General features: G+C 34.2%; 1 protein-coding gene across 1 annotated transcript; it reads right to left on the bottom strand.

Moving 5' to 3' along the window:
• Positions 1-7,999: 7,999 nt before the first annotated feature.
• RB195_020796 (uncharacterized protein) lies at positions 8,000-17,474 on the bottom strand (the record flags this gene model as incomplete). Its single annotated transcript, XM_013441805.2, has 15 exons — positions 8,000-8,054; positions 8,143-8,278; positions 8,579-8,631; positions 8,699-8,814; positions 9,009-9,106; positions 9,282-9,384; positions 9,833-9,936; positions 10,072-10,176; positions 10,239-10,378; positions 10,448-10,512; positions 11,236-11,362; positions 11,843-11,914; positions 12,408-12,504; positions 12,610-12,720; positions 17,378-17,474. 15 exons carry the CDS (start codon positions 17,472-17,474, stop codon positions 8,000-8,002), a joined length of 1,479 nt encoding a protein of 492 aa, XP_013297259.2.
• Positions 17,475-18,928: the final 1,454 nt, after the last annotated feature.

The raw sequence follows: 18,928 nt of genomic DNA, 5'->3' as shown, positions 1-18,928 counted from the left end.
AGACGGGGGTTTCATAGGTGCCTCGAAGAGAAAACGATGTAAAATATATTTAAATTCAGTTTTGCACTGGTATTTTTTCCTTTTATAGTTTCTAATTATTTTCGATCCCAGTAATTCTTTTTTAAATAAAAAGAACAAATGCATGTAAACCTCTACGTATTAGTTCGAGCCGGATTTACCAGCATTTGGTTTTAAAGAATATCGCAGCAAAGGGGGAGAGAGGAAGTGACAGATGGTACAGCCGCGTTTGCGCAGCAGACGCGTCGCGGTTGAACATGAGAACATAATTGATGCTGCGACACCAACTATTTGTGGTTATCTGTTCAAATAATCCTATTAGTTACATCTTTTCTGTTTTTGATGAGTGCTGTCGTTTAGTTAAAAATACTTTTTTGCTAATTATTCTATTATTGAAAGTGCACGATAAACTAGAAGGGCGCAGCGTTAGAAAAAAGTACGAGAAAAAATTAAATAATAATAATAATAATAATAATAATAGAAATATAATGAAATACATTACTTTCTAAAAGGATCCAGAAAAAAAAAACTTGAATGAAACTAAGTCTATGGATAGGAAATAATGTAGTAGTGATGAGTGTCGACTAACCAACCCTATTTCAATGAGACATGCGTGTTTCTACGAGCTAGATGACCTTAAATCCGATTATTTTATTCCTTGGAATGCATTTACGCTAATTCCTCTTAGAAATGTTTGTGCCTGCTTGTTTTCATAGAGATTTCTGTGGTCCTGAATCGACTCAAGCTGCTCTGGATAACGTTGAAGAATCCGCAGTCCCTCTGGATGGTGGTTTTCGTTCGAAAGGAAATCAGCTGGCGTGCTCAGCTCTACGCTTAAACAGGCCTCGCTCCCCCCTTCATCCTTTTCCTCACCCTCTTCCTTGTCCTCCTGAAGATCATATGGAGATCCGTGACTCAGGAACATTTTTTTCTTGGTTGGAACCTCTTGTTTTGATATGCATGTAAAAAAAAGTATCGTTTTAGTGAAGCTGCATGGATTTATATTATCGGAATTGTTCTTACAATATTCACAGTTACTGGTTACAATATTTTCTGTGGATTCTGTGGACTCAATAAAAGGAAAACGAGTCGTAAATTTTTCGAATAGACGTAGAAATTTTCATGTGTCCTAGGTTGAGAGCTTTCCCTCGATGATATTGATTTAATCATAATTTATTCATAATAATTTATTGTGATATAGTTTTTTGACTTACTTTTTGAGAACTTTATCTCCCTTAATAGTCTGCTTACAGTTTTAAACCACGGTCTTTCCAGAACACTTTATATTATTTACTACCATTTATTACTCTATATTATACATATTTATATAAATATTTACTCTTTTACGTGAATTAAAATCTCTTGGAAAAGTACGAAATGAAGAAGAAAGCTGAGGAGCTGCAGCTTTTACCATCCATAATTGACTACGACTAGGCCCCCAGTTGCAAAATCAAACCATCTTCCCCTTCTCTCTGCACATAGTGCATCCATTCGTCGACTGATGTCGACTCTAATTTAGAGAGGCACATTGAGTGAAAAAGTGAAGACTTTACTTCTCGCAATGACCATTCAGATTGAAGTTTTACAAAGCTAATTCTCAAAGGAGCTTCATTTCTCATTCTCTGGATGTTTCTCGATCCAAGGAAAGAATGCTGTACATTCCAAGGACATAGTTCTAATTCAAAAAAAAAACGTTTCTGCAACCTCTCTGCACTGGAACTGGACTGGAAACCTCTGGGATGTGGTGGATGGACAGCACGAATTGCTCACGGAATCAGTAGAGCAACTAGTGAGCAAAAAAAAAATTTGTGTGGTTGGATCGGTTCCCAGTTATCGAACTGATTTTTTAATGTTAGTAGGAGACCGTGACGCGTGATCTCGCAAGCATTCTTCCTCTTAGAGGTGAATTTTTTCTAGAGATTTTAAAAGTTGGTAACTTTCGAGAAGATACGTCCAGTCCTTGGCAAATTTAATTTGCCGAATGTCATTTCCTCTTAACAGCCGGGAGTCCAAGTGATCACGATGATCAGTTTCTGTTAGGATCGTCAAAATCGACCACGACACAACGGATGTCGTGCGGGGAGTGACCGGACGAAAAGAAAATTTTAGGAGTATCTATCTTATTTCGTTCGTGCAGAAAAAAAAGTGACATAGAATGTTGACAGTAGCATTTCTGATGTTTATTTATTCATTATGAGATACAGGCACAACAACAAAATTTTGTTTTTGCTACACACTTGGACCACACCTGCCACCAACTTGGTATTGGTGTACTCATCTAATAAATAGGAGACAGGTTTAGCGCAATTGGTAAGAGCTTTCACTGTTACTGGACGACTTGATGGTTCGACTCTGGTGCTAAGCAAACTTTTGATTCTCTCGAGATCGGTAAATTGGCAGAAGACCTGTGTGAGAGAATAAAAAAAAAACTGACTTGAGATAAAACCTTCGTAAATCGTAAACTTTTTTTTTTCTCGTAAACCTCGAACGATTCTCGAATTGAGGTGAACGCGTTGGCGCAATTAAGCGGATCAATTAGCGCCAAATATTTTTTCTTGCTTTATTTAACTACAGAAAATGAGCCATCAAAAATTAAAGAATGATGTTTATGGAAAATATAGTCATTTCAAGAGAACTGGGCACAATATTATGGTTAGAAGCGATTTGTAAATACATTAATTTCTTTTGAATGCTTAAGCCGGCTTTATTATTTTCCTCTTCTTCTGTGTCCTGACTTCGTCGCCTATGCCTATACAGTGAAATGATAAAAAGGATGAAAAGGATAGAAAGAGATGAAAGGTTGGGCAACCTCTAAGGAGGATTCGAACTTCCAATCGATCGTGCATGGTGCGGAACCTCTAACCGCTACACTACATTCGCCTATACAGTTTACAACAGTAATTGTTGCATTCCCGCGAATAGGTTCAAATTAAAATTTTAAAACTAATAGGTTTTAAAAAGGCTCCTTAGCCCCGCCGATCTGCTTATATACCGAGTGAGAAACGGGAAATACGTAGAAACGTTCAAAATATTGTAGAATATTGTAAATTTAAATTGGTGAGTTACTTAGTTTTGCTAGAGAGACTAATCACGTTACTCTCTTGTAGCTTACTTTAATTACCTTGATTACCTTGAGCCCCGTTGTCCTTAGAACTGATCGAAAAGCAGGCGCCGTTAAATTTTTCCATTTTGTAATTTAGTAACCGTTAAATTGAATGAGGATGAGGAGATACGAAGACGAGAGAGAGAGGAAATTTGATGTTGCCATCAGAGATCATCGTGATGCGTGAGTTGATTCGATTCGTTAATCATGTGTTCGACGCGTGTCGCGCTTCCCGGCGAAGCAAGAACACACCATCGCTTGTTTTCGCGCGAGAACGAGCGACATCGTCGGCTGATTATGAGGTTGTTCTGGAGAAATATTTTCGTCGGCTAAAGTTCACTGTTCTATAATCTAGAAATTCAGAGAAAAAAATGAAGTAGAAGAACTGTTGAGTCAAAAACACGGATAAGTTACGGGAACAGCATGAATCCATGCAGTTTTTATGGAGCGACACCCGTCTCAGGAGTAGCAGTGTTTCATGGAAACGACTGAAATATCGTGAGCGTCGTGGTTAGCATTAGAGATTCCTTGGTGCAAATAAAGAAGGAAAAAATAGACGAGCAAAATTGTTGAGTGAAAAAGCCAGATTCTCCACTCGTTTAAGTCTCTAAAGGAGGGCGTTGAAGCAAATATATGCCGCTGTAGTTAAAGTTAAATCACATAGATCTAATATGTTATGAGAAGAGATATGATATTCCTAATGAGTAGTACGGTAGCGTTTTATTTGAACGAAAGTGTCTAAAAATAGAATTGATGTACGATAAAAAAACAAATCCATTTTAAACCAAACGCGTTCCAAAACCTCAACGATTATGAATTCCAGTAAAACGCGTTGGCGCATCCCGAGTGGATTGATACGCCAGTGACTTTGTCCTTTTTTATACGATATTTTCACATAACTAGAATCGTCTTCCACCGATAAAAAATCTCTAATTTTTTTCGGGAAAATGAACAGAACTATTAAGAAAGAATCGAAATACATTTGTCTCGTGTCAACAATGTTTATGCTTTATTTTATAATTTTTTTAAAGCATAAATCCACCTGATTTTGTCATAAAACGACCAAAAAATGTGCAATTGACCCACGTTATAATTGGTTAACAATATTTATTTTTTATTTCCTATTGTTTCCCTTTTTTCCGGTCTAAATAAGTAAACTAGTTCAGATGACATCCCACCAGTAGCTAAACTTACAGTACATTAAAATGTACGCAATCCGAAATGCCAGTAATAGAATTCATGAAAATCCTAGGGAAATTTCAAAAAATTTCAGAATCGTACTCTCAATCCTGGAAAAAAAATAAAGAATTCGATCATTACTGGTGGTTGCGTAGAAGAATTATTTTTTTTTCAAAATGCAAAGATAAATAAGCAAAAAAAAACTTCCTGAATAAACCCCTTTAATCTGCTGCATCTTGAAAAATTCGCACACTCATTTAGGAAATTTATACCTAGGGCAAAATAGAGAGGAAAAATCTGAGAATCTGAAGATTTTAGAAGATGAACTCCATAATAGTAGTAGTAGTAGTACAATATCCGTCCGGCTAGTGACAATTTTTTTTTTGAACGTTTTGACCTCTGAAGTCCAGTGTGATCTCTCAGGAATGACTTCTTCCATATTACAATTGAAGTTTAGAGTTTAAAATTATTTAAAATTTTGAAATTATTTAAAAATTCAAGTTATCAATTTTCGAGTAGAAAATCTACCTAAATACGATGAATTCAAGTCATTTTTTTTCAAAGATGATACTCAAAACATGAAAACAATTCTTATTGGAATATGCTGACGTGAGAAGAATCAAATAGATTCAGGATTTTGGGGAACTCAACAGTCACGGAGTGTGTAGTGTGCCCTACAGAATCAGATTTGACGTCGTAGGATCTCGTTAACTAACTAAGCGGAACGAGATAAGGAATAATGAGCCACATCCCACTCTGTGTGACGATTCCGTAGGCAATTAGCATAGTCAACTCGTCCCTTATCGAATACGTAGAACTTTTCGTACTGAACTTCCGAGATTTTTGCACATATTCGTAATTTTGAGAAGAAAAAACTTTTTTATGCGGCTATTTTTATTGTTATTATTTATTTATTTTATTTTTATTATTCATTTTTTTATTTTATTTCTATTTAGCTATATTCATTTTATGTATTTTATAACGTTTTACTGTTAGGATCCTAAGAGAAATTATGTTAACTGAGGAGGAAAAAGGTTAGGATTTTGCTGGACGTGTTTTCAATACACATAGGGTTATCCAAGAAAAAAACAGAACTGCCCCTGACAGCATATGGTAGGAAAGATCAAATGTGGAATGTTTTGGGCGGTGCTTATACAGCCTTCGACCAATTACAGTCTTCGCAGGTAACGCCTCTTTTTCCAGACCCTAACATCAAAACATCTTTCGGAGCGGCGTTTTCTCACATATACGGTGGCAATTATAAATGATTTAGAGATCCACTTAATGCATTTTCCATTCCATAACTACCTACTGGGCTAAAAAATTCTTCAGATGGAGCGGATATGGGAAATCGTTGCAGGAAATGCATTTCAGCTTCATCAAACTTAATCATAAAAATAAATGATATTTTCACTGGAAACAAATAATTTCTGAGGGTACCAAGCAAATGGAAAGGAAGATTTTAATTAATTGCGAAAGAAAACTGTTTCTCGAAAACGATTTGATACGGTTTTATAGTATGTGGGGCACTGTATCCGAATAAATAAATAACGATAACAATTGTAAACTAGAATAACTGCAAAAAACAAAGATTGTATACACTACTAACTAAAATAATTGAAAAAACAACGGAAGAATTGGATTTAATAATTGGATTTAATGCATTGATCTACCTTAAAATTAATTCTCGTCTCTAGACGATAAATTATCAGATAAAATTCGAATCAGAAGGAAAAATCAGGAATCATCTATACTATTAGTTCCAGCTGCTTAGCGGACTCCTCCGTAGTTTTGGACGTACCTCTGCCCACAAACCAAATTAGCTCCTTTCTCGGATGTATCCATGAAAGTGTACCAAAGAGAGAATCTTTTACGTCTACCACATGATAATTCTACGGCATAATCCGATTAGATGTTTCCTCAAGTAAAAAAAACAGTGTAATATCCCGGCTATATGTTATCCGTACATCATACATGTATGTTTACGGTCGCATTTTTGAGTCATTAATACTACCAAACGGAAATCCTTTCCGTTTTCTTTCGAAAAAAAATGGAAAGGAAACGAAATCAGCTTCGTCCAAATTAAAACTATTTAAAAATAAATTTAGCTAAGTTCAAATGAAATTAGCCATATCTGCATCTCATAACGATAGATGAAAACTTGCAGAAGGTTTTTACTCATTATTTTATTCACATTTCTGTCTGGATTGGCTTAGTAAATTATCTCCAGAGAGGTAAGGACTCGTCAATCTACCAGAATGAAACGAACCATTCCGAAACGTGTACGTCTAACCCATTCAAGGAAAGATGAAAGTAATTTTTAGTAAAATTTTTACTTTATGAAATTCAAAGAACTAAATTCAGGAAGAACAAGGGAAAGTTTTGCATTTTTCTATTAGCTGAGATTAACTTAGATCTAAATATGAAACACAGGCATCAATGAAATTTATTTAAAGTTTTTTTTTTCTTTCTCAAAACAGAAAATGCGGCCGTGCAGATGTATTCTCGGGTATCCTTTCACTCAATATTACTAGTTTTTTTTTCACTAAACCAGTTTACGTTCCACTAATATTTTGGAACATTCTTAAAATTCTCTCGAAAGGAATTTCGTATGAGTTTGCTAGGAATGATTTAGTCACTAATTTAGTTAGTAAGCATGTCAACGAAATCCACATTTGATTGAAAAAGTCCGGAAACGACGCATGGAACAGTTTCCGTTTGTAATACTGTAGCAACAAATCTTGCAAATCCTCTTAGTTTCAGAAATAATTTTCTAGAAATAGTTTCTTTCTAATAATAATTTCTTTGGTCCAGAATTCAATTTTTAATTCTTAGCTCTTGTGAACTCTGTGATTCTCTTCCCTAGAACAAATCATTTTCCATAAACTTCGTAAAGCAACTTCGTAAATCTTTATCGTGAAGGTATTTCGAAAACAGTACAATGAACGGTAAACACGATCAACAAACATCTGACACCGGGGGTGGAAAAGAAAAAGAAAAAGACGACATATTCACGGGGATTCCCCACACCGGGTGACACACAAACAACCCACTATCAAACAATCACTGAAAAAGTGTGCAACTGGATGGCGCAAAACCGTTCGTGTGAACTCGTCCGCACGCGCGCGCACGTCCATTGAACGTGCAAACGGGCACGCCCACGCCCGAACAACGTCCGTTACGCCCACCGCGTAGCTACGCGCAAACCAATTCATGCACACTAGTTCAATGTAAATTGCGCTTTCTGTTGTATATACACATATATGAAGTGAGAAAAAATCTGCAAAAAAAATACCAAAAAAAATACGTCTCAAGAAAAAAGAAGTCAGGATATGCTACGCATGTTCAAGTGAATTGTCGTAAAATGAGCTTTTTTTTAGGAAATTTGAAAAGAAGGAAAAAACAAATCTTCTCTATGTCCTAATTTCTTTTCAGAGCTAATCTCTTTTCCTGTGTCTAACCTCATGAGCATTGAAAGCTCCCTGATACGAAAAGACATTTTTTGCTTACTGCTGTAACTGTAAACAAACTGTAAATCGTCAATAAAACATAGGAGCATAAAAACTGAAGACTACAATGTACGAATTTGATAGGGGGAAAAAACAATAAACTCTTTGAGTACAACCAAACGACAAGAAGAGGAGTTCCATGGAAACTCGTACCGCTTCCGCCGATGCGACATGTTATGGTTGTTTCGCTTTAAGCGCCACAGAAATAATCGTAGGTGGAAATGTTACGGAAACGACCGCAACAGCTAAAAAAATATTTGAGTTTATCAAATTTGCTCGGTTTCCATTTTTCAAAAAAAAAGTCAATTTCACAAATTCCATAGCGGTACTCACTTTTGTTTGATCGTGAACGTGCTATTGTAGTAATCGGACGTGAATGCACGTACATAACAAGGTGCTGAAAATTCGGCCTTTGCAATTTTCTCAAGTCCTTGCATGGTTCCAAGAACACCGCCCACCACAGCGACTCCTAAAAGTCCTAGCTTGGATCTAAAGATTTGGGGAAAAAATTCCGAAACTTTCTGAGGGATTCCTGGAAAACACCGGATTCTACGGATCCAAAAGCATCACTTAATCTGAAAACGGTAAAAGGATCTTTTCCGAGTCAAATCCGAGCCCAAAAAAAGTTTGTGTATGCTGGATAAAATATTGCCAAATTGTTCCTGGAGAGAATCTCTACAGTCTCTGTTCAATCTTTGCGAAATATAGGAAAATAAAAATAAATATACCGCAAGAACAAAAAAAATAGGAAAAACCCAACGTAACTAACCGAGAATGAAGAAATTAATAATAAGAACAGTCTTGTCAGTGCGGCGAATGACACTGGAAATAAAGTAGATCAGACAGATTTGGGAAAAGTACGAGTTTTCCTCCGACTCCGCCCACTCACTTCATCAACGACGGTGTATGTCCTTTCCTCCATTCATCCTCAGTAGCTGCTTCACTGTATAGATAGAATAGTGACGGCAGTACAACGCATCCGATTGGGATTGTAGACGCTCCGACCTAAATGATCAAGAATCAAAGAAGAACTTTGGATGGATGGGACCCTCCCATCGGTGCTGCTCAAAGAAATTTTATGTGTAAACGATAGCCTTTTCTGTATAAACAAGTGTGGTAGCTGCGTATGACGCCTTGAATAAAGTTTCACTGATGGATTTTTTTCCAGAATGTAGTTGGGAAAACGCCTCGAAGCCTACCAAGTTCATCACAGGCGAGAAATCAGGTACCGAGAGACCAACGAAGAGGACTAATATGAGCACAGTGGTTCGCGTGATAACTCGTCCAGGTCCAAAGCCTAAAATAAATAAGTAAATAAAATATAAAAATAAAAATATAAAAAATAAATATAAAAATATTTAACAGCCTCTACATATAAATCTTTTATGAACATTTCTTCTTTTCGTCCGACACACCAATCCACAAAATCGTATCATTCATTTTGATGAAAAAAAAACTCAATAGGAACCTACTATGAGAGACTTTCAGGTAGTGTTCCACTTCCTGATTCAGGGGATTGATAACGATAACCAACGTCATAATACAGTGCACAGCGATCATGAGGTTTGCAGCGAGCTGGAAAAAAATAGTGAGGGTTATAGATATATCTCAAAGAAATAATTTTTTTTTATTAATTTTTTAAAATGTACTATCTGTTTTTTTTTCGTAAATTTTCCAGAAACCTTAAAAATTTTTTCAGATTGATGTTCAAAAAAGGGATAAAGTTGAGCTAATAGATATTCTTCACCAACAAAAAAACACAAACAAACACTAAAAACAACAACAAAAAAATGGAAGTGACACCAGTTGAATTAACTACAACGTGGTGAATTCAGTGATATGGTTTGTGTTAGTGAAAAAAAAAACTGAACCTGAAAAACCTGAATCTTAACCTAACCCTACAAAAATACTAACGGATTCAGGATCTCTGGAAAAGATTCTCAAACGTATGTAGGTATTTTCTCAGTCGACTAAGCACTGCATCGATCGATAGTTAGGAAATTCCAGGAGCTAGGGCACTGACCTGAAGCGTACTGGTTTGTACAGAGTAAATTACAGAGCTTTCCAGTGCAGCTCCATAGACAACGTAGCCAGAAATTGAAAGTGGCATGTAAAGCATGACGACAACTGAAAATATGCGATCTGAGAAATTAGGAGATTTCGCGACTAGCGCAGCACAAACAAGAAGTCATTAGAAAAATTCCTAATGAACGCAGAGAAATATTGGAGATGGATTTTCCGAATGCCAATAAGTGCACTTACGGAAAAATCCAGCAAAAACACTCTTAGTGAAATCTCTCGGGTTTTTCATGTCATGTTGAATAGTCGGAAACACGTAATGTCCAGAAAATGCAAAAAGGAAAATTCCTGAAAAGTTAAATAAAATTCCCATTTGCAAAACGGCAACCGACTATGGAAAACCGACTAACCAAGTGACAATATCATTGAGCTAGGAGTTTGTTCAGGATATGCAACTTCTGGATAACATGAACCGAAATCAAGTGCGATACCGGTGAGGATGGAAAATACCGCTATGACGGTGGTAACCATGGCAAGTACGATCACACCCCTAATACAAAACAAAGAAAATACTAGAAAATCTTTGGCGAAGAAGCGGACAACGCCGAAAAATCCACACCAAAATTCTCCGGGACTTCTCAGATAGGTGAAAGGTAAGATAATAACAGCTAGAAATACAATAACCTGAAAGTATACGTTATATACAGTAGGTATAGATATATTTAGGTAAAAAACAGATTTTGTGAGTGGAAATATGATGTTGTTTAAGGATTTTCCAAATATTTGTCATACTCACCTCTGAATATTTAGTAAATTTTAGCTGATTATTGAAAAACTTGAGAGCAATGATATAGGTCTACAAAATAAGGTCGGTTTATCTCGCACCCAATCTCAAGAAAAAAAACCCCAAAATTATGTTAAATTTAAGGTTCGGTGGTTTCAAGAAACAATATCCATAGAAATATCCAGAAAAAGCAGAGGATTAAAACGAGGAGAACGTTCCATTTTCGATTTCTTCAAAAAAAAAAAAAAAAAAAGAGATCCTGTTAAACGCTGTTCTCGTGAAGTGATGCTCTCTTTCCTGGAATTACACCGTGTAGTTCTTAAGTTCGCCAAAAAATATAATAGACAAATATATGAAGACAACTAGAACCCCACTACCTAGATGACGTCATTTATTAATCAGATGTATAGATCCTGGATCTCGATCCAGATTATTTGTTACCAGGTTAAGACTGCAAAATCCTTAAATACTCAAAATTTATGAATTATGGCTGAATTTTATTAAGAGCAGTTGGTGTGAAAAAGGTTTAAAAAGAATTAAAAATGAATCCCGTTTTTTGAATATATGTAGAGATCGCGGAAGGCGGCGGCGCAAGATCCGTAAATGCACACCGATCAACTCACCACACACATGCTTGCAGGAATAGAAGTGAAACGTCCGATAAAATAGTGAATGATGTTGGCGGAAAGTAGTAAATAAACTACAGCTATACCAAATAGGGTAACATTTCCCATCACCGAAGTGAAACGTCTGAAATTTTTATGGGATCACAAAAAAACAATAATGAAAACTATTTTTTGAAATTAATTGACGTCTATTTTCCACCAAGAATAACAATTTTTCCCTTTGTAGAAGAAATAGAGAGAAAAGTGTATTTTGAGCAAACAAGAACAGGATTTTCTCACGTTTATTTCCGAGGATCTTTTAAAAAAATCTTCTAACCTACATTTTTTGAAGTCAAAAAATTCTTTGTAAGTAATAAGAATCTTTTCCTCAAAACATTTCCTTACTTTCGTTCCTAGGAATCGTAAATAAAAAACTTTCTAAGCTAAATTTTTTGAAGCCTAGAAATTCCTTGCAAGTAAAAGGAATCATAAAACCTTAATCCTCCAAAGATTGAAGCAAACTTTGCAATTACGGATTTATTATAGATTATTTCCAAGAAATCCGTTATTTTCCGGGAGTGTTTTTTGCATTTGCGGACTCAAAAAATCTTAAGAAGCAACTCACTGCATCCCCGGGCCCATCGTCTTTTTTGCCATTTCTGGGAATGGTTTCCGACATACTCCCAAATGTGGATACCTGAAAATTTGAAAATTTTTGGATGAATTCCATTTGAATGAGGAAAATGAGTGATCCTCGGAGAGTTCCACTTTACTGAAACGCGATACTTGTTACGCTTGTTAACTGGAGCGCGTTAACTTATCATCGAAGCAGAAAAAGAAGTTAAGTAACCTCAAGGGCCGAAAATAGCAGTATCATTATCAATTCAAGAAATTTTTCTATATTCTACTCCAACCGGTCCATTTTTGCTTGATTTAACAATTTTTAACAATGCTTGATCTAACAATTTTTAACAATTTTTAGTGGCATAAATTCTTTAAAAACGTTACGCAGTCGTCTCAAAAATCCAAATAAAACCTCAATAAATCAATTGTAAGTTTTTTTTGTGGAAAATCAATTTTAATTTCATTAAATTATTACGGATAAGTGGACACATTAAATCCTCAACTATATAATAATAATAATAATAGTAATAATAACAGTAATAATAATAATAATAATAATATCATACCTCTCCATCATTTTACACCACACTTTACCCAGTTGATAACCCGTGTACTCAAATATTGTTGCAATGACCACCATGAATATAATGCCTCCAAGAAGACCTAAAAAAGAAAAATCATGAAGTTTTTTTTTTTGGGGAAAAATTGGAATTGATTGATCTCTCTTATATCAATCAATCATTGATCTGTTTTATAACCGATACGAACCCGATTGTTTGAAGGCTACTGGCATAGCGACAACGCCACCGCCGACCATGTCAGCAACGATGAAAATCGCCGTCACAATCCATCCGAGCTTCTTTTCAACTTGCATAGGAGCTGAAATATGGGACCTTTAGCAGTTTTGTGTTTTTTTTTTCGTGTTGAATTGAACCTTTATATTACATGCCTTTAAATAGCGAAACAATGTGATTCTTGGATTTAAGAAATGAGAAGAATGTTCCGTTATTCCCTCATGAATCCATTAAAAATGGAACGGAGGGAATTCCTAGCACACGTTGTTTACTTCAAATATAAATTTCGGGAATATAAGAGCAACGAATTGTTACGAATCGTGTTCCGCCCATCAGTTTCCCGGGGATCACGAGTTCTTTTTACCAGGATAGCCCATAGCTGAACAGGTAGTCCTTCTTGATAAATTTTTCAAAAAATTCGCGAATAAACAAATAGAAAATTGAAAATAAATTAAAAGGAAAAGAAAACAATATCCACACAGAGTATTTTAACAAAGTATTTATTGTTATTTATTAATTTATCAATAATCATTTAATATTATTTATCATTACATATTTTTTATTATCGCTACTTTATTATTATTATTTAATGATTATTTTTATTCAAAGCTACTTTTAATCCCTTGTCGGAAAAATTCCAAAAATCAGAGTTTTTTATCTTCAAAAAAGTACTTCTGCAGCAATGAATAAATTGTAGCAATTCTCCGAGAAAATCAATTTTTTTTTCTTTTTTAAAGCTTTCATAAATTTGTTTCACTCGCAGAAACACATCGAGTTATGGAATACTTTACGTGTTTCTTCCAGAAAAATGAAGCTATTATTGTTACCCGCGATACGGTACGCATTGTAAGCGAACGTCTCCGCGGATTAATTTTTTCTTTCAGTTTTTCTTCGCATAAAACATCTTACGCAACGGAAAAGCCGTTGATAAATTCTTTAGTCGAAAAAAAAAAAACAAATTAAAAGCTAATAATTCTGAAAAAAATCCTTAGCGGTGTAGATATACGGCAGAAATAACTAAAATTCACAAAATGCTTTCCCAAGATTTCCTCTGTAAAATAGATGTTAAAAATCAAAAATGAGTAAGTATTAGAAGTTAGCAGACCGGAAACAGTAAGTTAAACCAGACAACCACTACTGCTATCGTGGGGCTGATAAGAACAACAAACAGTTTGGTAAACAGATCGAAATGTACAGCCACATAAACGAGTAAGTTATTGTTTTTGTCGACAATGACCATCCATCCATCCATCCATCCTTCCATTCATCCATTTAACCATCGAACCAGTTTATGCAGAAGTCAAAGCAAAAGATCACACTTGTGATCGTACAAGGTCGTTTACGTAAACGACCGCCTTTGACGAAGTGAACCTCGTGTTGTGATATATTTATTTTATTTTATTATGTTAAAAGAAGAAAAAACTTTCAAGGATCCAGTTAGAACGTTAAGAGAAGTTAAAATTGGAAAAGGAGACGTAGAGATGCATTTTAGGTTATTTTAAGAGAAAAAACTTTAGAAAAGTCTAAAACTGTGATATTTTCAGTTTTCATAAAGTGAACCTCGTGCAGTGATATTTTAGCCTATTTTGAGGGAAAGAACTTTTAAGAATTCAGTTAAAAAGTTTAAAAATAGTAGAGATGAATTTTAAGTTATTTTAAGAGAAAAAAAAACTTTAGAAAACTTTAAAACTGTGATATTTTCGGTCATTTTAAGAGCAACAAAAACTTTCAAGGATCCAGTAAATAATCGGAAAGAAGACGTAGTGATGCTAGGTAAGCAACCGTAAACAAAAAACAAAAATCTTATGCTATCCCATGCGCTTGTCCTTGAGTTTTTCACCATAACAAAGCATGATCACCTCGACGATAATGAATCTCGTGCAGAAGTCTCAAGTGCTTAGCAAGTTTTTCAAAAACCACTGAAAATTCCGTCAAGTGATTGTGCTGCGATTTTGCCTTTTTAACCTTCATTTTATCTTTTTTTGTCATTTATCTCTTTTTTTTTTCTTTTTCCTTTTTTACCTTCTATCTTTTTCATCTCTATCTTTTCTTCGTAACCTCAATGATCTTATTTTCCGCCTACATTAAATTATGAAATGTGAAATTATTTAAAAGTTCAATATAATTTTGAGTTCTGCTGAAGTATTGAAGGGTTCTAAGGAAAAATATGGATAAATAACAACTTCAAAATATGATTAGATTAAAAAACTTCCAGATTATGTGAATGTGATTGTAGCCTTGTTTGTTGTTGTTTTGTTGTTGTTTTTCGCTTCTCCTCCAAGCAAAATGAGCTTATTTTCTGCTTTCAATGATCAATGATCAGATCCATAATAGAGTGCCAATTAAGAAAATTCTGTAAAAAAAGAAATGAAGAACTTCGAAAACCCTCGTCGGATGCTGATTGATAAAGAAGATAAGGAATATTTTTTCTCCAAAATTAAAACTTTTTGATAAATCAATTGATCCATGGTGAGAAAATGTTGACTACTAAAGGTTGGTTTTTTTTCAAATACCCGACAGGTAAAAATTAGCAATCCACCTACTATGGTTGTATGGTCTTTTTTTCTTATTTTAAGGTCACTACTAGATAAGGTTGGTTTTTTTCAAATTACCCGTAGCTAAAAATTACCGATCCGCCTACTATGATTGTAGGTTTTTAAAATTTTTTTTTAAGGTCACTACTAGATGATTTTTATTTTAAAAAAAAACTATACTCATTCAATTACCACGGGTCCCCTACAAGCCATTCGGCTCAGATTTAATTTGAAAAAAATACTTTTTTCAGCGATATTTCGTATTAAATAAAATATTTCTACCACGTGACGTTCATTCTTCGCTCGAAAAGCGGTTGGTGTAGATAAAAGCGCGTGTTGAACGTTGTTGGTGTAATAAATTGTAGGGATATGTGTGGTGTCACAAAGAACAAAGATCAACTTCCGGAAAAGTTCCTGGATTATTTTGGGATCTATTCCGTGAGAGAAAAGGTGGGAGAAACAGAAAGAAAGAAACGTGAACGTCCGCAATTCTATAAGCTAAATGTTAGAAAAAGGCGGTTTTTTTTGCATTATTTCAAAAAAAATTCTTTAAATTAAATAAAATAAAGTAATTAATTGAAATTTTGATCCAAAGAGAAGGTTTTACAACACTTTAAATAGTTCACAGTTGTTATCAACATAAGATCGACGAAGAAAGAAAACACAGCATGTGAACAAACAATGTTGAATCAAGTTTTTTTCCCCCTCAAGAAAAAAATCTTAATATTTTCTACGGTAAAAAAAATTAGCCGCAGAAAGCAGCAAGCAGAAGGGAAGCTCCAGACAAGACTGCTAAAATGGTCAGGATTCCGTTAAATTCCTTAACTTCTTAAAATCGAAACTTTATCAAACCAGTTCATCTCTCTGAGGTGAACAGGTGATTTTATGCACAGGTAACTCAAACAAAAGTACTGAAAGATAAAGAGTGCATGCAAATAATATAATCTATGGAATTTTACTAGTTTTTTTTTCCTAAAGATACACAATGACTGGGGTTCTTGGGTATTTTTTACCGCAGATAATACCCCAAAAGCATCACAATAATTCCAAATTTGTTAGGATTTTAGTAAAGTTTACGGAAGATATGAAGAGGACTTGGAAAAAAGGAAAAAGTAGCAGTAAACACTGGCTCTATGCGGTTCTACACGTGCAAAACTCTCTCTTAGGCTCCAACGGCAATTAATCGGCATAGAAACAAAAACCTCATGTATGTTGATGTTGATCCGGAAGAAAATTGATGGACAACTACTAGCATACATCAAATGTGCATAGCATTCACAAAAAAAAATATAGATCTCTAGCCGAAAAATTCCAGTTTAGGGCTTTATTTCTGGAGAAAAGCCAAGATTCCGAAGAGTTTTTTGTGTTCTTAATGTGTGATAACTTAAGATTACTTCAATGTCTGTGAAATCATGAAAGAAACTAAAAAAAAATCAGGAAAATTGGAGTTCGAATTGATTTTGGAGCTAATCTAAACTTCCGGAGAAAAGCCATAATTCTGAAGAAATTTGTTCGCGTTCTTTTTCTTTATTTGTAAAATCAAGAAAGAAGAAATTCAGGAAAACTGTGGAGCTAAGCTGAAATTCTGGAGGAAAGCCAAGATCCTGGAAAAATTTCTTGGTCTTCTTTAAGTGTTTTACTTAAATACTTTTTCTATGTGTACAAAATCAAGAAGGGAGAAATTTGGGGAAATTTTGGACCTTAAGGAAAACAAGTAGTAGTATGTAGTATTTGTAACATTATGTATATTATAATAATATCTATAATAAATATATAAAATATACAATAACTAAAAATAAAAAATAATAGTAAAATATGTATAAATATATAATAAATATGTATTAATAAGTTTCGGTGCGGAAGAATGCGGAAGAAATGTAAATAAATATATAGAATTGTCATATGATAAGTATTTAGCAAAGTAGGTCTCGGTCTGGAAGAATACAGAAAATATGTAAATAAATATATGAAAAAGAATATGTAGTAAATATGTATTAAAGTAGACTTTTTTCCGAAGGTTGCAGAAAATCTGTAAATAAATATGTAAAAATAATATGTAACAAATACGTAGCAAAATAGATTTCGGGGCGTAGGAACGAAGGAAATTGGCAGGCGTGGCCACAGAATTTTTTTTACATTTTTTTGACCTTGGTACCCGGCCAAGTGAACGTGAATGAATATGTGTGTGTGAAGCTTTCGCGCGCTTACCGACTGCGCCGCTCGACATGCACATCTCCGAGTAGCAATTGTTGATGAATGGTTGCGCCGATAGGTGATCATTACTCGGCAGCAGTGACTGAACCATGACCTGAAAAAATACAGGAGAAGATCTTGAGGTTATGAGATTAACACACGCATGTAAAAAAATTCGAACGAATACTCGAAAATGACTGAACGTTTGGACGAAAATTCAAGGAAGAATCAAAGAATAACAAGGAACAAAGGGCTGATTTCAAATTTTTTTTCTTCTTTTTTTTAACTCTTAATTTTTCGAAAAAGATTCAGGACAAACCAAATAAATCGAAATCCACTCCGTATAATTACAGGAGTGAAGAAATATCCGACAATATTCTTGTAATTACAAGAAATTACGATGCCTGCTTTCTCGAAATCGGTAGGAAAACGGAATTGAAAATCCTGAGGAAACTTCTGGATCAGATTCGATTGAATCCAAAAACAATGCTGCCATTTGTATTGCACATAGTTTAAAAATGTGAGGAGAAAAATCTTTTGTAATGTGAGAAGAAATGTAAAAACAAAACTTTTTCTTTTTTTTTTTAATCTGTAACCAAATTTCCCCCTAAAAATGAGCTAGAAAAAAATAAATGGCAAGTAAAGTAACTCTGGTCAACAAATATGGATGAGAGTAGGAGGTCGACTTTCTTGAAAACGACAGAGAATTTGACAAAAAATACTGAAGGTCGAAAACAATTGAAGTTCAGAAATAGAAAGTTGAGGAAATTATCTTTGAAAAAATAGGAAATGTGATTCAGGTGATGTGAATATAAATTAATGGATTCAACATAAATCGAATATTATAAACTCGAAAAATAGAGGAATTTAAGGAAAAAAGGATTCACGATGACAGGATGAGATAACGATATGTATCTTCCTTGTTTTTGTCCTAAATACGATTCGGTATCAAAGACACTAGTCAAATTATTAAGATTTAATTTTTTAAATTAATTAATTTTTATAAATTTTTTAAGTTAAGATTTATTATTATTGTTATTATATATGTATTATTGTTGTTATTATTATATATTATATGTATTATTATATACGTATTATTGTTTATTATTGTTATTGTTTTATTATTATTTATTGTCAGTCGCTTTCTTAATTAAATAATTTATTGCGTTAAATTGATATGGATTGATGCTGAACAGAAGCACAATAATCAGAAATCGATTGGGATGAATAGGTGTGTGTGTAATTTTACGTGGATTTCATATAATCTACATAGTTTAAGAACACATTCCCTCGTATCTAGTAAAAAAAGGAAATTTCTAGAAGAAAAAGAGATGAGAAATACCTTAAATGAAATAGAAGGCAGAAAGAGGGAATGTGAACATTATTCGTGATCTCCACGGCATTAAAATAACTCCTTATACAATTCCAGGTTCCAGAAACGACAAACTAACATTTTTTGTTACAGCAAAGAACGATTAAGTTTAATATGTTTTTTTCCATATACTGCAAAATTATACTTTTAAAAAAACCATATATCGAGGCTAAAGATGCTTGTAGTGAAAAAAG

Source organism: Necator americanus, chromosome II (genome assembly GCF_031761385.1).
Source record: "Necator americanus strain Aroian chromosome II, whole genome shotgun sequence".
Lineage (NCBI taxonomy): Eukaryota > Metazoa > Nematoda > Chromadorea > Rhabditida > Ancylostomatidae > Necator > Necator americanus.
The sequence above is the reverse complement of the archived record's forward strand: the minus strand, read 5'-3'. Positions and strand labels throughout refer to the sequence as shown.